The sequence below is a fragment of the Lampris incognitus genome, chromosome 7 (genome assembly GCF_029633865.1).
Source record: "Lampris incognitus isolate fLamInc1 chromosome 7, fLamInc1.hap2, whole genome shotgun sequence".
Taxonomy (NCBI): domain Eukaryota; kingdom Metazoa; phylum Chordata; class Actinopteri; order Lampriformes; family Lampridae; genus Lampris; species Lampris incognitus.
Genome location: NC_079217.1, coordinates 18,354,143 through 18,376,515, shown reverse-complemented (window position 1 = coordinate 18,376,515; position 22,373 = coordinate 18,354,143). Strand labels below are relative to the sequence as shown.

The 22,373-nt window shown below is 41.8% G+C and overlaps 1 protein-coding gene across 2 annotated transcripts in view; it reads left to right on the top strand.

The window, feature by feature from the left end:
* Positions 1–15,274: 15,274 nt before the first annotated feature.
* Positions 15,275–22,373, top strand: part of LOC130115825 (ATP-binding cassette sub-family G member 4-like) — a 32,622-nt gene continuing 25,523 nt past the window's right edge. The window contains exons 1-2 of one of the 2 annotated variants that reach the window (XM_056283676.1): positions 15,275–15,331; positions 15,362–15,515. In XM_056283676.1, coding sequence (XP_056139651.1) covers positions 15,275–15,331; positions 15,362–15,515 — 211 coding nt within the window. Of the gene's footprint in view, positions 15,516–22,373 lie in introns of both variants that reach the window. The other variant, XM_056283675.1, reaches the window with a different exon arrangement.

Sequence of the window (22,373 nt, the reverse complement as noted above, 5' to 3'; positions counted from 1 at the left end):
GAATACCTATGCGTGAATGAGAGAGAGGACAGTGGAATGGTCAGGATGCAAGGAGTGGAGGTGACAAAGACATCTGAGTTTAAATACTTGGGGTCAACTGTCCAAAGTAACGGGGAGTGCAGTAGAGAGGTGAAAAAGAGAGTGCAGGCAGGTTGGAGTGGGTGGAGAAGAGTGTCAGGAGTGATTTGCGACAGAAGGGTACCAGCAAGAGTTAAAGGGAAAGTTTACAAGATGGTTGTGAGACCAGCTATGTTATATGGTTTGGAGACATTGGCACTGACGAAAAGACAGGAGGCGGAGCTGGAGGTGGCAGAGTTGAAGATGCTAAGATTTTCACTGGGAGTAACGAAGAAGGACAGGATTAGGAACGATTATATTAGAGGGACCGCTCAGGTTGGACGGTTTGGAGACAAAGCAAGAGAGGCAAGATTGAGATGGCTTGGACATGTGTGGAGGAGAGATGCTGAGTATATTGGGAGAAGGATGCTGAATATGGAGCTGCCAGGGAAGAGGAGAAGAGGAAGGCCAAAGAGGAGGTTTATGGATGTGGTGAGGGAAGACATGCAGGTGGCTGGTGTGACAGAGGAAGACGCAGAAGACAGGAAGAAATGGAAACGGATGATCCGCTGTGGCGACCCCTAACGGGAGCAGTCGAAAGTAGTAGTAGTAGTAGTCAGTGACCGAATTTATCGATTTAACCTTGCAATATCTTACATATTTTCATTTGGTTGGATGAGACCTCTTGGCAATTCCAGTCCATTTTGAACAGTTTAATTTACGATGACATCTACCGGCCAAAAACGAAGTCTACAAGAGTAGGCCGCAATAAGCCTGTGCCCTCTCTTGACCCATCCTCGCCACCGGATGTTGCAGCTAATGTGAACCCCACGGGAACAGTGACTGTGGAGTTGTTACAGTCCATGATGGGCTCTCTCAAATCTGACATTTTCAGTAAAATAGACTCTCTCTCCAACAATATTTGGTCAGAAATGTTACTGATTAAAGACGGGCTCAAAAAATCTATCAAGAATTTGCAGAATAAGCTCAATGCACACGGAGTAAGCATATCGGCGCTGGAGCACGGAGCTACGGATCACAGCACACGTGGCATACCTGGACAACAGATGCGAGGACCTGGAAAGCAGAATGCGGAGGAACAACATTCGTCTTCTGGGAGTACTGGAGGGAGCAGAGGGCCCACGACCAACGGAGTTTGTAGCCCAGTTGATTCAGGAGCTGCTCAGCCAGGATGACAAGCCACTGCTTGACCAGGCCCTCCGCACACTGCGTAGCCGATCCCGGGATGGAGAACCTCCGTGACCATTTGTCATGGAGGCGCTTTTTTGTTTTTCATGTTCGCAATGACACACTGAAGAGATCTGGAGAAGCATCCCCTCTTCTTTACAAGGGTAGGAGAGCCTCAATATTTGTGGACTACACCACGGTCGTGGCCAGGGTGGCAAATTTGGTCTGACAGGTGGGGGGGACCAACATCGGCAATAGTCAGTCATTCCCAGAAAAACAGGCTATACATACATACATACATATATATACATATATATAAACATATATACACATACATACATACATACATACATACATACATACATACATACATACATACATACATACATACATACATACATACATACATACATACATACATACATACATACATACATACACACACACACACACACACACATATATATATATATATATATATATATATATATATATATATATATATATATATATATATATATATGCACACACACACACACACACACACACCAGTTCAAACGCAAAATTAGGCTACCAGAAAGCCTATAATTCAAATTATCTTTAGTTCTGCCAGTATTCTACATCCCTTTGTGGCTTACAGACTTCAGTATAGGATCCAACGCAGGATATACAGTATCAGTTAAAAGTTTGAGTACACCTGCTTGAAACCAGGTTATTCATGATTATCTACGCCTGAAATTGCATAAACTAGTCTATAAACACTTAATATTTAATTATGTGATACATGAACTTATACATGTGGATATAATCACCAAGTGAATTGCATTCAAAAATTGTCCCCCCGGAAACCGCCACAGCCGGGACACGAACCCGCATCTCCTGCACCGCAGGCGACAACGTTAACTAGTCGACTAAAGGGTCTGACCCGTTAGCCAAGGGCTACCGAGCCTATTCATCCATGATCATCACAGTATGTATAAATGCACCTATTTCACTCACATTATTGCTTTCTACTTGTGTCATTGCTGATATATTTTGATATAAGCCGTCTTGAATGTCAACATTTGGCTGCTCGTATAGTTCAGTTGCAGTTCTGCCACGTAAGCCATTCTATTGACTTTAACTTTTTTTTTTTTTTACTAATGTTGGTTCTCAATGGACTCTATTGGTTTATTTTAGGTAAGTGGTCACAAGTCTCAGGTAGCAAGGAATAAGAGGTATTATGTTTTACTCTAAACTTTTTTGTATTCAGGGTTTTGCTTGCATCTCAGTTGGGGAGATGCTTCGGCAAGGGAGGTTTGGGGGGAAGGGGCACTTTTCTCTTTGTTTGTGTGTAGTTTTTTTGTTGTTTGTTTTTGTATCTTAAATTTGTATTATTGTGGTCGATAAAGTTCATTAGTTTATATTGCGCCTTGTTCTTTACACGTCCTCTCTCTTTTAAGACATGGTTCAGCCTGGTGTAGCTCATCCAAATGGAGGAAATGGCTTTAATTTCATTACCTGGAACTGCAGAGGCATCAACAACCCAGTTAAATCACTTCTTTTCCTTGGAAAAGAAGATGTGAATGAACAAGCCACATGTGTCTGTGTAGCTCTGTGAGTGTGTGTGAAATTGTTTGCACCTAGACATTTAGTGGGCAACATAATATAAATTGGCCAATTTATATTATGTTATAGGCAAACTTTGTCCCCCTTTTATCCTGTACTAAGGACGACTTGGAATGCTGGTCATTGCTGCACCTCTTTCAGGCAAACTTTGTCCCCCTTTTAACCTGAACTAAAGACGACTTGGAATGCTGGTCATTGCTGCACCTCTCTTTAGTCGCAAGAATTAATTCTATTAAAATGAACACCCTCCCTGAATTCCTATATCTCTTTCAATGCCTACGAATTGCTCTTCCCAGTAAGTTTTTTAAAAAGATCGATGGCCTAATTTTACCTTTTATATGGGATGGAAAGTCTCCTAGGATGCAAAAATAGCTCTTGCAGAGGCCCAAGTCAGACGGCGGTCTGGCGCTACCAAATTTCAGGTCCTACTACTGGGCTGCTAATCTCAGTATCATTTAGTACTGGTTGCAGAGCAAAGAAATATCCACACCCCCAATTTGGCTAGAGATGAAGGCCGCCTCATCTGCACCGGCATCATTGTTGTCTCTCGCTTACTCTTCCATTACAAGCCCTTATCACCTCTTCACTAGAAATATATGTGTCAAAACAACATTGAGTATCTTGAATCAATTTCGATGCCATTTTGGGTTTCAGACAACTTCTTTTTATGCCCCGATGGCCACAAATCCGGCTTTCCCCCCATCTATGGTGGACAGTGCCTTCTCAATGTGGTCTAGTTTTGGTATTAAAAAGTTCAGAGATCTCTATATTAATAATACATTTCCTACATTTGAGCAACTCTCAGCCCAATTCGGGCTTCCCAGACATCATTTTTTTAGATCTGGCGTTATATCCGTAGCATAGATCCTCGATTCCCTGCTGTTCCCGATGACACACAGTTTGACACTTTTCTTACCCCCCCCCTTCCTACTCTGCAAAGTACCCTGACAATAGTCTATAGAAAAATTTGTTCTCTACAGGCCACCTCATTAAATGATATTAAATCTTCATGGGAGGTGGAACTGGGTGAGGAAATATCTGATGAATTATGGGTAGAGGCAGTCAAAAGGGTATACACCTCCTCTATTTGTGCCCGACACAGCCTCATCCAATGCAAACTCATTCACAGGGCTCACTGGACCAAAGCAAGATTATCCAAAAGCAAGATTATCCAAAATTTACAAAGATGTTAGCCCTAACTGTGTAAAGTGTAACCAATCTCCTTCAAATCATATTCATATGTTTTGGGGTTGCCCATCTCTTGTTGGTTTTTGGGAAGATATATTTAACACACTCTGAAATAAGCTGCACACAGATTGAACCAGACCCACTCATTGCACTATTTGGGGTTGTCTCACCCACATTACGACTGACCAAAATGAATAAAGATATAATTGCCTTTGTCACCCGGTTGGCGAGGTGATTGATCTTACTTAGATGGAAATCTCCGGCACCCCCTTCCCGCGCTCTCTGGATTAAAGCTGTTTTAAATTACATAAAAATGGAAAAAATTAGACATACACTTAAAGGATCCATAAACACATTTGGTGTAATGTGGACGCCCTTCTTTTCTCATGTTAAGCAATTACACCTCCCTGCAGTTCCAGAGTGATGTATAACCATTTTTATATGTAGCCCGTATTCTTATCCTTGTTGGATGAGGTTGAGGACATGATACATTCCGGTGATGCAAAGGGCCTTGTATATGTGCATAGGACACCCAAGGTGAAATGTATTGTCTGAATTTATTGAACTATGACAATTACAATGGTATTTTGTTTTTGTTTTTGTTTCTTTTTTTTCATTGTTATTTATGATCTTGTCCCATGTTGTGTTTTCGTTTTTTGTTGTGTGGATATGTTGTTTTGTATTCATATAAATTTCCAGTTCGATTATTTTGTAAATAGTGATGATGTTGAAAACCGAATAAACAAAGTTATAAAAAAAGTTTTGATAAGGTTTAAGAAAGCATTAGGGTTAGTCGATGTGGAGAAAATGTGTGTGTGTGTGGGGGGGGCACTCAGCACCTGCGATCAGTGGATGCCAACCAACTAAACTGAAAAAATTACTGAAAAAAAAGCACATCCACAATCATACCACAACACCTGATCGGAAATCTAAGCCAGCTGGGCCGTAACACCTCCCTCTGCATCTGGGTGCTGGACTTTCTCACGGGGAGGCCACAGTCAGTGCAAATTGGCAAGATCACCTCCAGGACCATCACACTGAGCACTGGCACTCCACAGGGCTGTGTGCTCAGTCCGCTCTTGTTCACCCTGCTAACTGACGACTGCACAGCATCATCCACCTCCAACCTCATCATAAAAGTTTGCTGATGATACTACAGTGGTAGGTCTCATCAGCAACAATGACGAAACATCCTATAAAGCAGAGGTGGATCAAAACAACAACCTCTCCCTAAATATAGAGAAATTTAAGGAGGTTATTAATGATTTTAAAAAGACCAGCAACCACTATACCCCTCTGACCATCAGTGGTATGGGCATGGAGAGAGTCAGCAGTGCTAAGTTCCTGGGCGCTCACATCACAGAGGACCTCTCCTGGTACTCAGATGTCACTGCACTCTCCAGGAAGGCCCAGCAGGGTCTTCACTTCCTGCGGCATCTGAAGAAGGTGAATCTCCCCCCACCCATTCTCATCACATTGTACAGAGGCGCCATAGAGACCAGCTGTATCACTGTCTGGCATGGAAACTGTAAGGCCTCCGACTGCAAATCCCTACAGCGGATAGTGAAGACAGCTGGAAAGATCATATGAACTGCTCTCCCATCCATCCAGGCCATCTATGATGCACGGTGCACCTGGAAGGCTCTCAGCATTGAGAAAGACCCCACACACCCTTCCCACATCCAATTCATCCTCCTACCCTCTGGCAGGAGGTACCGGAGCATCCATGCTGCCTCCACCAGACTATGGAATAGTTTTATTCCTCAGGCTGTGAGGTTCCTCAACAGTGTGAACATTTAGACCTTCCACAAAATGCCCTTTTGACCGTCTTACTCATTGTCCATGTCAGGTGTGCTTGTGATGTGTAGGTCTGTGAAGTAATTTCTGTTTTTAATATTTATTGCGTGTTATTTGTTTTTATGTGGCACTGTGGACCATGTGAAACGTAATCTTGTTCCCCTGTATGTATGTATGTATGTATGTATGAGACATGCATATGAGGCAATGACAATAAAAGAAGTCTAAGTCTAAGTCCTAAGTCACTTGCATATGGACAATAATGTTAGAACAAAACCTGTAAGATGATTAACTTTAATTAATATTAGGTTTCTTCCTATTTTTCCTTCCTGTTAGGGTTTTTTTTTTCTTCTAATTTTAGGGAGTTGTTTCTTATCCGATGCGAGGACAGGATGTTGTGTTGCTGTAAAATCCCTTGAGGCAAATTTGTAATTTGTAATATTGGGCTACACAAATAAAATTGACTTGACTTGACTTGACTTGACCAACCAGGTGGTTGGGCATATGAGGTGATTGCTAGGGTAGGTATACTAGCTGGTTTTTAGGACATTAGATGTTTGCTAGGTTGTTTCTGAGGTGTTACTAGGTTGTTGCTAAGCTGTTACTGTTACCATGGATAATGCCACACAATTGTCATGCAGAATAATCCATCTAAGGAAGAGGTGTAAAAAAACCCGAAGTTTTCCTGAAGAATAAAAGGGTTTTTTGACTGTTGTCATAAATAGAGGCCATGTATAAAGCTGAGCCAGGAAACAATTATAGTATTTGATTGTGCATCCCCTTTTAAGGGAATTTCGCCTAAAAAGAACATCCCACAAGGTCCAGGCCTCTCAAACACCCTTCTAAGTGTTCTTCTGAGATTTCACGCTGCATTGGCTGACATTGTGTGTATGTTCAGAATACCTCCTTAGAGTATGAATCCTGTAATGGCCTGAAGGAGACAGTAACCAGGAACCTGAGCAGTACAGGATGACAGTTCATCTTTTTGGAGCCGTTTCCTCCCTAAGCTGCAGTAGTTTTGCACTCAAGAAAACTTGAGAAGGTCAAAATGAGATATGTTAATCGTTTGAAGAAACTGACATGTATGGTCTTCTGAATTCTACTTTGGAAAAGCCATTAAACTTGTCAGACCAAAGAGCTATTTGTGCAGAGGAAGAATCAAAACTCACAAAGTTGATCAGCAACGGTCATGCTGTTTTATCCTCATTGCCTGCTGAGGCAAGTACTAAGGACATAAGGGAGCTCAATCAAGACAGAGTGCTTGCCCATTGACGAAGCGCTTTGAGTACAATGGGTTGTTTAAGGATGTTCACAGTGTCATTCAAGATAACCATGAAATCCCAAGCAATAACCATAAGAGGCAAACTCTCAGTTATGTAGTTAGTATGTGGCCGTGTAGGGGTTTTGGCAACCTTTGTCCTGGTAGGGAGAAAAATCCCTCAGTATCTACAGTATGTAGGCAAACAAAGCTTTGCATTGCAGCGGCAGAGGTAGTACACAGGGTTAGAACGGTTTCTATGTTCCCAGGTGTGTTAAACCTGCTGGATGTGTAAAAGTAACATGTGCCCAATTAAACCATTTTAGTAGTAGCAGTGAAGCTGGTTATTGTACAGTGACTTACCTAGGCCAAGGCTCTGATAATATATATTATTATTATTATTATTATTATTATTATTATTATTATTATTTCAAGTTGCTGTAATGAAATTGCCCTCCTAGTTTTGGCCTTCCAGATTTTTCCAAAAACATTGTTTATCATAACAGAGAACATGCAGTTTTATTATCATCAATGATAAAAACAAGCATTTTACAATCACAGATGTTGGTCCACAATATTTGGACATCATTAGTTGACCCACCCCTACTAATGACTGTAGCTCTAAGGACCCATCTGTTAAACCCCTACGTTTTACTGACAAGACAGCAATGCGTAAAGGTAAAGTAGATGGTTTCCTGGAGCAACTAAAACAACCTGGAGCTATATGTTCTCAAAACAGCAGAGGTGAATTTCCATATCTCCTGACACTGATCAAGGAAGATATTCAAGATTCGGCATGCATTCACAACTCTACCAAAATAACTAGTGGACTCTAAAGACCCAGTCAGTGCCTTGCAGTGCAAATACAAACAGAACAGTGGCCTCTGTTCACCGAGGCAGGAGCTCACCAAAGTGCATTCAGTGCTCTCAATTGGTCCTCTGTCTGCATACATCTGACAATCTCCAAAAAGTACATCTGTCATTTTTCAGCAGGCCTTCCTCCTCTGCTTCATGGAGCTCTCCATCAGCTGTTAACAACAACAACACCTGTGGGATGCTCTGATATCTGCAGAGGAATCTTAACCACTGCAGCACTAACAACCCAGTGTACATGCCTGGTGCTTAACAGTTTGAAACCTTGTGTACTGTATGCCCTGACTATAGCCAACCAAACAGACTGTAATATTTCCAAAAATGTATATAGCAGTTCTTATAAAACTGCAAGAATGCGATTGTTTGAGACATTACTTTGTGATGTTTTGTTAAAATTTAGTCAGCAATGTCTGAGATATAGTGTGCGACTGTAATGTACATGCACATGGATGAACGAATGAACAACTGAACTAATGGAGACACCCATAATCCTATTAGGTCAGAATCAGCCAGTTGTAATACTGTCACCATGAACAAACATATACCCTTGATTTCTTTTTTAATGATTACTTTTCTCACCAGGCATGTAGCATTTCCCTAAGGAGATTCAATTGTGATAATACCCTTATTCATTCTGAAGCAGGAAGCTGAGTATAGTTGGCTAAATGAGCATGTGTAAAAAAAGGGTCCATAAGTGAATCATTACTGCATTCTCTACAGTTGATATTGCCATTGCTGGTTCCTGTACTTCTCTCTTTTCTGACACATGGTTATCTTCTCTCTCACGTCTGCAGGGCTGGACATTGTAAGGCTGAATATGCCTTACTCCAGTTTAACATTAGCATTGCCATGGCATCCAGCATGAAACTGAAGAATTACCCAAACACTTATAGTAAGTGGCAACCACTGGTCCTTGTTTGGGCCAGTGCTTGCCTATTTCAGTCGTCTAGTTTTTAACCAGACAACGGCTGTATCACCCCCGGCTGTTCTGCATTAAAAGACCTGAAAAGTCCATCCGCTACACGTTTTTCATTTGCATTAGATGGTCCATTGAGTGTTGCACTTCCCCGCTAATCTCCCCTTTCTTTGACAGTTACCACATCGAAGTGCCAAGTCACTATTGACTCTCTCTATTTTCAAAAAGTGTCCTTTCTTCTTCTCTGTTGTTTATTCACTAACCATTAAAGATCTCGTTGAAGGTGTGCCAATTGCTTAAAACCCTCTCTTACCTGGTGAGCTTATTCGGAATTCCTTCACCATGGCGAGAAGGACAGGTAGGGGTGAGACACACACACACACACACACACACACACACACACACGCTGTGTTTATTTGTGGGCGCGTGTGCGTGTGCGTGTGTGTGTGTATGTGTATGTGTGTACATCTTCATGGCGTTTCAAGCCCGAACTCGTCAGGTTTACGTTAAGGAAGTTGATTCATTCTCTGAGATATGCGGCTCTTAACTAGCTGTGGCACGTTTCCATCTTTGTCACATCCCTTAAGATTCTTAGGAATTCAACAACCTTGAAGCCCTATAAACAAAACTATCTGTCACACTGGGTTTGTGCAAAAACGTGGAATATTGCATGCTGCGTTTAAAAAAAGACACACTTGCACACATGCTCAGACAGACAGAAATTAAGAGTCGGACATGTTTAAAAACAAACAAATAACACTGAATGGCTATCCACCTACCTTTCCGCCTCCTTTCCCAAGTTTCTGTTATTCTATTTTTTCGTGAATAACGCGTGTGTGTGTGTGTGTGGGGGGGGGTCATAACGGAACACAGGCAAAACTACACAAGCCGCAGCCGAAATGCGATATTCATTAATATCGCCGCACCAATTCCCTATAAGACGATAAACAGCAAGAGGTGCGTTTTTCTTATCCCGTGACCCGCAGATGGCAACGCTCGCGTCTGAAGCGCTCCTCATCCTCCTCTTCCTCCGCCATCCACTTGCTGCCGCTGATCCTCCAGTTCCGCCCCATCTGAGTCTGCTCCGCTGCGCAGTGTTTGATGCTGAGCCGCTGACGAGACAAGGTGACTGAATGCTGCGGTCCAAGCAAGCCGGATAACATCACCACACTGAGGATATAACGCATCTGTACTGGAAATAATGTGAGTGTTTAGGTCTGGCAACTCTTTCTTCTTCTTCTTCTTCTTCTTCTTCCTATGACGGCTGATTTCGTTTCTGTGTTTTCTATTTTGGGGTGAAAAGTTCCGACTGCTTTTCACGATGTTTCGCTATTTTCTCATTGATACTCCGAGCGGTGGTGTCCCATATCTGGTATGAGGTTCATTTTGAAGTCTTGCTATCTGAATAACTGTGTAGCTACGCTGCTTTTACCCCTACTATATTAGGCTGTACAGGCTCGGCTAAACGTTTTTTTGGATTTTTAAATCCACGTCGACTTCAAGCGACTTCTGTTTCACAGAGTATGATTTTAATCCATGAACGTCAAGCAAACGACAATTTAGCTAACTTGGACCTCAATGCTATGCTAATGTACACAATATGGCCAATCTCAACAGTAGCCTACTTTAAGCTGGAACATTAGCCTATCGTATTTTCAAACTGCACCTTATCTCTTTAGAGTTCCTTTGGATTTCTTTCCTATTTACACAGTAAATATAAAATGAATACATTTTTCCATTAATACATAAAACAGAGACAGTAACGAAAGACATTCTCAACAGTAAAATGACAATGAGGGTGGCATTGAATTATCCACAGACTCTATGTCATAAGTTTAAATAAGTTAAGGACCCCGACCTCGAGTTGAGACGCATTTCACCATTATACTTTGCAATGAAACACTTTTTGTAGACACTGATCTCTCTGGGGTAATATGCTATACTGTAAGCTGTTAAGTTTTCTTTTCTCCCAAAGCCTCTTCTTTGAATTGGGTCTTATTAATTCACAAAGTCATGGGACACCAGCAGTGTTAACCTACTTGTTTGAGTTTGATCTCATTAGAAAATCTGTACAATGTGGACCCAGAGTTATGTAATTATAGCCAGCCTAAAACCATACCCAAGATAAAATGTTAAGAACACAGTGTAAGTGAACAGTAAGCGACCTCACATATAAATCACGGCTTCATGAGAGGACAAACCAAGGCCTAATGAAGCCATAACAGCCATAGTCAACTCTACTACCACACTGATTTGAGTTGATGGTACATTAAACTAGATATTAAAATAGCATCCAGGAATCACAACAGACAACTGCTTTGTGAAACACATACCAAGAGAAGATGAGTGACAGTCTTAAGTTACCTCTCGGCAAGCATGGGGAACAGTAATGACATGCTGTCTGGAAAACAGCATGTCATTACCCCTGTCATCTGTCTGGAAAACAGCATGTCTCAGTGCAGTATGGTTGTTAATCCACAGGGGAAGTTTTCAGATTCATTTATGGTGTATGGCTGCTGTGTCTCATTTTCATTACCTATTAAATGTGTTTCACTACCTTATCGTTCCTGATATTTGGTGATTTCAACGCCATGGCGAGGGGTTCAGTTTTCACTGAGGATACCCAAAGTAAAATTGTGTAAATCATTATGTAACCGTAAAGGGCCTTTTACAAAAGTATCCAATCAATGGCTTTGATACTGTACGGTTTTTTTATGCCATTAAAATACACTTTCTGCAGCAGCACCACTGTTGATGGAAGAGCACCTATAGTAAACTCACTGTTTGTTTGCCCCCACACCTTTATCATAATCATGCTTTCAATTTTAGATAAGAACACTCAACCATATCACCATGAAATTAGTGCCAATACAGTCAAAGTGTCCACAAATTCTGTCTGAGGCGGGTCCACTTAGCGTCTCCTGATGACATCATGATGATACCTTTGTATTAGGGTGGACGTTTTGCTCTAAGGCTCTTCTGCAAAAGCCAAGTACATGATGAGAACATAATTTTGTTCATCATTCACTTTTGAATTCCCTTTGATGGACCCTATTCATCCACGCAGACCTGATTTTAATGGGATGTTAATCCTACTGTATCGGGGGCATTAGATTCTTGGAAGTAGGTGTTACTGTAAGGTGTACTGTTGATAATCTGATGTGGTATGATCCCAGGTCAGCGGGTTCTCTCCTGTTCTCACTCCCTCAATTTTCCATCTCACGTAGGCTCCTCCTGCACAGTGCAGTGCCATCCAGGATAACTAGTTAACTCGTGACATCTTGGCATGTGTAATATGTCTCTCTTGTTGCTCGTCTCTTTTTTATCTGACTCCTAGAGAATACCCCTGCCAAACTTATCTCCCCTTCCTGTCAGGGAAATGTGTCTGTGTGGATGTATGATCTTGGGGGCAAGTGAGGGAGCAGTAAATTCCCATACATTAGCTTCCCATACTCTGTGCTTGGTGGTGTACCTGAGTCTGCAGATTTTTTTTTTCCCAAGCCTGCAACTCTATTCTCTCCTCCCGGCTCAAGCAGATCAAGGGTGGAAAAGAAAGTTGATTTTAATCCCTAGGGGGGATTAAGTACCCCATGAGTCATTAAACGAGACCTCTGTCATCAAAAGGACAAATTACTGTACCACCTCAGACTTGGGAACCGTTTTTACAGTGGTCTCTGCAGAACAAAGTGGATTAGACATTTCTCCATTTCAGTGATCATTATAATAAAACGTTAATCACCCCACGATCAGAAGAGAGATCGCATATTTCTGACGCTCCTTGCCCTGCCAAGACAATAGAAGTGTATTTGGTCTGACGTTGATCATGATAAAGCTATCTTTTCCCAGGAAACATTTAAACAGATTCACATAAAAGCTAAATATCACCAATTTGATTACATAACTAGCACTCAGCCAGACCTCCCAGGTAGGCTGTCCTAGGACTTTACCTCCATGATCTGTTTTACTTAAATGTAAAATGACATTCAGTTTGGAGGATTTTGAGAAATTTTATTTTTTCATCATATCATAATAGGTTTATTATTGATATGCTGTGTGAAAGTTGCTTTGTGTAAACGGGAGCTAGAATTGAGTGATGTAAAATCAAATGACTTCATCTGTCTGCTTTTTTTTACTTAATTGAGGTATTGAGGAGAATGTCACCCCCCCCACACACACACACAAGCAAACAGAAACACCCCAAACTCACACGCACACACTCATTTTCATGCGTGCATGCACACACTCACAAATACATATATATCACAACCAGTACCCAAACTTGTTACTGAGGCCTCTCTCTGCAGTATCAGCAGTACAGAGACATTCAGAGGTAATGACCCTGCTCCTTTTCTCCATCTAACATCTCATCCAGTGTAGCGTCAACATAGTCCAGCATTCAAAGACCTGGATCCATTCTAACCACTCACATCAATGTAAGATCTGAATCAGATGCTGATGCACACTCCCAGGTCTCTGAGAAAAGGAATGCGTCTGCAATTCTACCATCCATTTTGATGCCAATAAAGTGGACTGTATGTCTAACTGTCTTTTTTATTATTGTCTCTCTCTCTCTCTCTCTCTCTCTCTCTCTCTCTCTCTCTCTCTCTCTCTCTCTCTCTCTCTCTCTCTCTCTCTCTCTCTCTCTCTCTCTCTCTCTCTCTCTCTCTGTCTGTCTGTTGAGGTTTTATTTTCCAAGTTAAAGCACACATGATCTGTAATAATATGACCAATATCAGCGTCATTGCAGAACGCAGGTTTTTGTCTATATGTATTTTATGTCTGTTAAAATACTGGCACATATCCTCTCTTGATCATGACATTCCCTGTCTGTTTTAGGCCTTGTCACGGCTTTAAAAGTATAGTGCATTTGTGCAGAGAGAAAATTGTGTTAGATGCCTTTATACATCCTGTGTACCATCAACATAGTCCAGCATTCAAAGACCTGGATCCACTCAAACCGCTCAGATCAATGTAACATCTCAGTCAGATGCTAATGCACACTGCCAGGTCTATGGGAAAAGCAATGCATCTGCAATTTTACCATGCGTTTTGACGCCAATAAAGTGGACTGTATGTCTTAAGTGTCATTTTAATTCTTTCTATTGATCCGCTTTTCTCTTTCTCTCGTGTTGTTGATGTGTTTTTCTCTCTTATTGTTCACAGTAGTTGAGTTTGTATTGTGCAGCACAACCTGCGTTGAATTTGAACTACACAGTACAGTGGGAATTGAGTTTGAAATGTATAGTAGCTGAATTAACCTAAGAGCAGGTGAGAAGGGTAGGAAAAAAATAAGTGTATACTTCCTCCTACTCCTTTTCCAACATATAACAAATAATCTGATGCATACAGAGATTTGTTCGCTGAGTTTGATGTGTGGATTTGTTGATCAATTCAGATTATTGGCAATGGATTATCTGTATGTTATATCTTGCTTGTTTACATGTTCGAAATAAATCACCATATCATCTATCTATCTATATATTTTTTCTATCTATCTATCTATCTATCTATCTATCTATCTATCTATCTATCTATCTATCTATCTATCTATCTATCTATCTATCTATCTATCTATCTATCTATCTATCTATCTATCTATCTATCTATCTATCTACTCTCTGTCTGTCTGTCTGTCTGTCTGTCTGTCTATCTGTCTGTCTGTCTGTCTGTCTGCTGTGTTTACCCCTCGCTCTCTCCATTTGTGCATCATAGCTGCTGGTCTTCCATCCTTGGCATAAACCATGAATGTTATATCTGTTTTCCTTTGCATTTCTGTGTTGGGTTGGGAGCTGTCAATACATGTGTCCTATACAGTAATTAAATTCCTAAGACACCGTTATTTACAGCAGTCTTGACATGTGGACCTGTTTGTGGGAAATGGGGAGTACGTATCTCATCGGGCTTATTTATGGTATTTGGTGGGGGAGAAAGGCAGCAAGATTGAAACAAGCATCTGGCATGAATCCATCTGTCTTTCAGTTCCCTACAAGTGCATGTTTGTCTTTATGTGTGCATGGGCAGGTGTAAGGGTGTGTACCTGTGTATGCTTGTGAGCATGTTTGTGTAAGTATTGTCCCTATGTGTTTAGTGTAAATAGATAAAGTCGAAACAATTCACACAAGGTACAGTTATAGAGTACCTTTGGTCACCATTTAGCATCTACCTAAACTATGTGATTTAGAGGTATCAGGCAGTAATGAAACTTTTTCAGATTGATAACTTAAGTATCCATTGTTCTTTTCCTTTCTTGGCCTTTCTTACCACCTGTCTCCGCCTCTTCCCTTCTCCCTCTTCAGCCTCTCTCATCTTCATCTTTAATCTCCTTTCTCCTGTCTCTCTCTATTCCAGCCTGGTACATCCTCTCCTCTCCCCCTCAACAGAGAGCTGTTATGGCAGATAAAACAGTGGAACCTGAGTCGGTGGCTATCCCCATGGAGGAGACCATCGTATGCAATGGGGGAAGCCAGCCCCAGCAGCAGGAGGCGTCCAAGCTGACCAACCTGAAGAAGGTTGAGAACCAGATCACCGAAGCACAGCGTTTCTCCCACCTGCCCAAACGTTCAGTGGTAGACCTGGAGTTCAACAATATCTCCTACACCATCCAGGAAGGTTCCTGCTGGAGGAAGAGAGGTAACACACAAACACACACACCCATCCATCCATGCCCACTGGTTCACTCATTTATAGAAATACCATCCTTTGTTGTTCAGATTTATGTAACACAGTGTGGCCTGCATGGAAAATTACCATTTTTGCCATTTAATGTTGGTATTTGAATTGATTCTTTAATTTAACATGCTTATTGAGGTAGTGAACTCTTTTCTTTTTTTTGTCTATATTTTTTGAGCTTGTTGGTATTTTCCTTGGATGGTAAAACTGATTGTCAAGGTGATAAATTCAACAGAAAATGAAACCAGTCACTGCTTCTTTTTTTTTTGGAGTGAGGGGGGGGGTCTACATTGTCTCTTCCTCCCAGGGTAAAATGCACATTACAATCCCCCCTTTCATTTGCCCACATGATATGAAGACATCAAAGACACCAAAACATTTTATTTCACTGCCAACACGCGTAGGTTATTTTATTGACATGTTACACCAATAAAATATGAACTGAGTAGAGAGGCAACACACCAGTGTTAGCCAACTACACTCTCTGGTTAGACTTGTAAGAAGCTGGGTCGTGGTGTTATAGTCCAGTTACAGCTGAGTGATATGGAAAATATTATTATCACAATAGGGAATTTTGCATTATAGATATCACAGTCAGAATCAGACTCAGATTTATTGCCAAGTACGAGAACATAGAAGGAATTTGTCTTGGTATGTTGGTGCAAGAGAGAAATATAAACAGTAAATAGCAAAGATAAAAGTTAAAAATAATAATAATAATAATAATGATAATAATAAGTAATAAATGTAGCAAACTTATACGTTAAATATATATATATATATATATATATATATATATATATATATATATATAAAGCTAAGGTAGAGATAAAAATAAAAATGAAAGTAAGGTGCAAGCAACAATCAACACCAGTTCAGAGTTGAACATGAGACCACATGACAGCCCCTGACGTATGGCACTGGGTAGGAGCTGTATTTACAAAAAATTAAATGAGAAATTTAAGAAGTTATTTACAAAATAAGAGTTATTTACAGGGTAGTGCAGTTTTTATGCAGGGTGCCCACATACAGAGTGCACAGTAGGGATGATAAAAGTTGGGTGGGGGGCAGTGTTGGGATCTGTGGGTGTCTGGGGGCTTGTTGGAAAGGCCTACTGCTGTAGGTAAGGAGCTGTTCTACTTGCGTGAGGTTCTGGTTTGAATAGACCTTAGACTTTTGCCAGAGGGGAGTGTTTTGAAGAGACCAAGGCCTGGGTGGGAAGGATCAGCCGTGATCTCTCCTGCTCTTCTCAGTGTCCTGGAGGGACGGCAGGTTGTAATATCTACTGACAGTACATATGTAAAAAATATCATGTTCAAGAATCCAACTTGGGTTCATCATGTTGAACTTTTTGGTAATGTAAAGGATAATATCAAACCAAAACCAAAACCAAAGGTAATAGAATCTGGCTATCATTAATTTAGACAGCAAAATTGCGTAAAATGATATGACAATATCAGAATTTCATCTGGATACAATACTGTTTAAAGACGACAAACAATAATGTTGAATTATTGCTCAGCCCTAACTACAGCATTGGCACCTTCAGCACCCCCCCCCCCACACACACACACACAGCCATCACAGTCCTCCTGCTCTCTACCTCTTCTTCCAAAAAGTGAGTGTGTGGACACAGGCTTATAACAAGTGTTTACTTGAAGTATTTCCTTCACATCAAAAGGGCGGCAATAGCCTTGTGTCCCAGGAATACAAATACTATGTAATAGAGAAATGTCTTGTAAACAACTGAGCACAAAAGCTTTTTTTTCATAGTCATATGACAAAGTCACAAGACAAAGGTATGGGTTTAAGATACAAAAGGTTTGGGGAATTACGTATGTGAAGTGTTTGACTCTGAAGTTGTTTTTAAGTAGAGTTAGAAATTTGGCTCTGCTTTTGTTTTTAAGTAGCGTTAGAAACAAGATAGTCCCGGCTATGTTTGTCCCTTTAGTCAGGTCATGCAGTACTCTGTTCTCAGACATGCAGCTGTGGCCACACATAAAGTTGGTAATGTGGACAATAAAGCTGCTATTACATTACAGTGTGAAATCTGGGTCCTGCTGAACCCCTCCACAAAAAGTCTCAAGTTAACGTTTTAAAAATGTTCATAGCTTATTAGATAATATTGTACAATTTCAGATGAGCAGTAGGGATGCTGGTACAATGTCCCAGTGTTTAGCACTGTTGCCTCACAGCAAGAAGGTCCTGGGTTCGAACCCCAGGCTGTCCCAGGTCCTTTCTGTGTGGAGTTTGCATGTTCTCCCTGTGTCTGCTGGGTTTCGTCCGGATGCTCTGGTGTCTTCCCACCATCAAAAAGACATGCATGTTAGGGTTAATACTCCTGTCTGTCCCCCTTAGCAAGGCAATGGAAAGAAGAACTGGAGTTGGTCCCCGGGTGCTGCAGCTGCCCACTGCTCCGATATAATAGGATGGGTAAAATGCAGAGGACAAATTCATTGTAAGAATACAATTCATTGCAAGAATACAGTGTCAAATGAAGTGGCTTTCTTTCATTTTCATTAACAATCAACTTCTTGCTAATTATGCAACTCTCGTGTCACTTTACACTTATCCTGATCTTCAGAAGCATTACAGAGCTTGTAGTCTTTACCTTGCTTCTCCTTCTGTTAAACTTTCTGGGTGCCCTTGACCTCTTAATAATTATGTAAAGACTTGACTTTAATGTTATCTGGCTTTCAGTAATGCACATTTTTTCCCATTAAGTAGCCATTCCATAAATGTCACCTTACAAGGTACATGTCCCAAAATCACACACGTAAATAACCTTGGCTAACATCCTTGCAATTTCATGCTACCTTTGTGCCAAACATTTATTTGCAATTGCATCAACTAATATCCAGTGTACCATAGTGTTTACGTACGTCAGTAACCTGACTTGTTCAGCAGTTCATTCCACAACCTATTATTGAGCACCCTTGTGGAGAAGAAGAAAAATGGGGGGCAGTCAGAGTCAGGCATAAATTCTTACTGTAATCTATTGGAGCTTCTAAATTGCATGTTTTGCTTACTAACAGAGTACTCTGGGTGGCTGCCTATATCTTTAGTGATAATAACTAACACTGAGCTTGTAGCTCATTCAAACACTAGGCCAGAGAGAAGCTGCAGTGAGAGTTAAACATCTAGCTAACATGCCAAATCCATTCACTAATCATATACTGACCTGTCATCCAGCTGTCTTTTTGTCAGACAATTGATTTGAGGGCTTTATTTAAGCAATTCATTGATTCAATATCTAAACCCCCCCCCCCATTTTTCTCCCCAATTGTATTTGGCCAATTACCCCACTCTTCTGAGCCATCCCTGTCACTGCTCCACCCGCTCTGCCAATCCGGGGAGGGCTGCAGACTACCACATGCCTCCTCCGATACATGTGGAGTCACTAGCCGTTTCTTTTCACCTGACAGTGAGGAGTTTCACCAGGGGGACGTAGCGCGTGGGAGGATCACGCTATTCCCCCCAGTTCCCCCTCTCCCCCTGAACAGGCGCCCCGATCGACCAGAGGAGGTGCTAGTGCAGCGACCAGGACACATACCCACATTGGCTTCCCACCCGCAGCCACGGCCAATTGTATCTGTAGGCGACGCCCGACCAAGCTGGAGGTAACACGGGGATTCGAACCGGTGATCCCCTCATTGGTAGGCAATGGAATAGACTACCATGCAACCCAGCTGCCCTAATTAATTCAATATTTTATGCAATAAATTGATCAATTGGAAAGATTAGATTCTTATAATTTTTTTGTGTATCTTTGGTCATTTTTTTCTTTTAACTTTTAGAAGTACACTAGCACCATCTCTTAGAATAGCGATTCATGACAAATGCATCGCATGCAACTGTCTGATTTGCAGTCACAGCGATGCTGGCCAGACTAGACAGTGTTGCTTTGAGGATATAGCTGACACAGGCAGCTTGTTTCACTCTTCCAACCCTGTCCATTTTGAACAGCAGCTATTTCATAGTTAATCATTCACTTGCATTGGGGCTAGCAGATCTTCATTCCTCTACAGGTCCAGTTGCAAGTGAAATAAGGCCGTTGTTACTGAGTAGCGAGGCACAGTAGGAAATTATGTCTGTTCAAGTATCATTCATTTTCTCCTTTTCTAGCCTTCCTTATCATCCCTCTGTCTCTGCCCTCTTCCCACTCTACATTAGGGGTAAGATGAACTCATAACATCGTGCAAAACTAATAATAACACAGTTAATGACAACTGGCGACAAAAGTTATGAAACCAACTGGACTTTCTTCCCTGTTGAGAACGTTTTGCGAGTTAGACACCGAAGGAACACGCGAGGAAGCGAAGCATATTTTGTCTTCCGCATTACCACTTCCTCTGGATCTGTCAATGCTTGTTGATTTTACCTTGAGAATCGATGGGATATTGCAAGGTGAACTTGCACACAATACCACCAAAGGCCGTAACTGTTCAGCTGCAACCATAGTGCATTTGTCAGTCAATACTGATTAAAGTCATTTAGTTTCTCCCCCTTTGAGTTGCAATCAAACAGATCCATCTGCCCTTTCAAGATTTCAGTAATTGTGAGTATTCAGAGAGGATAAGCTTAATAATTCTTGAATTCATTTGCAAGAATTTTTTTTTTCTGACACACAGATTGGTATTATATTGCTTTCACAAACCATTTAGATCAATGTCGACATTTAGGTTTAAACACAAGACAGAGGTTTTACTACCAGCTATAGTTCGCTGGACATACGTATGTCAGACACTGTTAACATGATACAATCAATAAGAGCCCATAGCGGTGCAATAGAGCCCTGCCAAGTTTACATGAAGTCTGTGATACTTCATGTTGCCGTAGCTCGACGCTGGCTAGCCTTAGTCCTTATTTCATTTTGATCTCAGCAGAATACATAACGAGAATCTCTGTATGGGTATGCACAGGTGTGTGTGTGTGTGTGTGTGTGTGTGTGTGTGTGTGTGTGTGCTTGCCCCCCTGTGTGGGTTCCAGTAAATGCAGTGTTGTGCGAGACAGCCCACTAATAATGTAGCTGACTGGGTGAACCAAAGCAGAGAAGAGAGGAGAAGTGATGTGAGGAGACAAGACAAGAGGAGAGGAGAGTAAAACAGAGAATTCAACTGTATGGGGGGGGGGGGGCGCAGTAGAAGAAATGAGGGGAGAGGCACTATGGTATATAAGATATATATGAGTATAAACTCCTCTGATCTGAACTTTAAATAAAAGGTAAATAGCTGAGTTAATTGTGTATAAAATTTACTTTTTGCTTTGTTTTTCAGTCAGTTAGAGAAGTGAGTCAAGATTCCAGCAGCATCCCACATGTAATTTAGTGTTCAAACGTTCACAAAGACTCACTAAGCTGATTGCACGGATGCAGATGGGGTTATGATAGTGTGTAAATGTAGCACCCGTTTCATTAAATAAGATTGTCAGGCTGTGATCAGACTAGAGCCTGACCGATATAGGATATTTAAGACTGATGCTGATTTCGATATTTGAGGATTTAAAAATCCAATAATGATATTCTTTTTTTTTTCAGAAACACATAACATAAACCAAGATTTTCCCTAACATTTGTTATGTGTAGTTATTCAAGAGTCCTCACCAAGATAACATGACATAATGCAGATTAAAAATAAATTTGTTTCATGGTAATAAATGCTACTTTGAACAGAAGTACAAAAAATAGGGCGTCCAGGTGGCATGGGTCCCGTGGCAGTCTATTCTGTTGCCTACCAACACGGGGATCGGCGGTTCGAATCCCCGTGTTACCTCCGGCTTGGTCAGGCGTCCTTACAGATACAATTGGCCGTGTCTGCGGGTGGAAAGCCGGATGTGGGTATGTGTCCTGGTCGCTGCACTAGCACCTCCTCTGGTCAGTCGGGTGCCTTTTTGGGGCGAGGGGGAACTGGGGGGAATAGCGTGAGCCGCCCATGAGCTACATCCCCCTGGTGAACCTCCTCACTGTCAGGGGAAAAGAAGCAGCTGGCGACTCCACATGTATTGGAGGAGGCATCTGGTAGTTAGTCTGCCGAGGGGGTGTAGCAGTGACCGAGACAGCTCAGAAGAGTGGGGTAATTGGTCATGTACAATTGGGGAGAAGAAAGGGGGAAAAATCCAAAACAAAAAAAAAGTACAACAAAATATATTAAAGTTTTGATAAAGAGTCATGTTTAAAAATGCGTTACTACTGTAGCGTTAAACGGAATTTTCACGTTACTACAGCAAAACCAGGCATAGCTGACATGAATGCTGTCAGGCTTATTTAAGCTAAGAGGAGTAGTGATGGGGAATATTTATTATCGGCCCTGTGATGGCCTGGCGGCCTGTCCAGGGTGTCTCCCTGCCTGCCGCCCGATGTCTGCTGGAGTAGGCTCCAGCATCCCCGCGACCCTGAGAGCAGGATAAGCAGTTTGGATAATGGATGGATGGATATTATTATTATTATTTCTGCATTTTTCCCCCTTTTTCTCCCCAGTTGTCTTTGGCCAATTACCCCACTCTTCTAAGACGTCCTGGTTGTTGCTCCACCCCCTCTGCTGATCCAGGGAGGGCTGCAGACTACCACATGCCTCCTCCGATACATGTGGAGTCGCCAGCCACTTCTTTTCACCTGACAGTGAGGAGTTTTGCCAGGGGGAGGTAGCGCGAGGGAGGATCACGCTATTCCCCCCAGTTCCCCCTCCCCTCCTGAATAGGCGCCCTGACCGACCAGAGGAGGCGCTAGTGCAGCAACCAGGACATATACCCATATCCGGCTTCCCACCCGCAGACACGGCCAATTGTGTCTGTCCCAGATACCAAAATTGCTGTGGCCCGGAC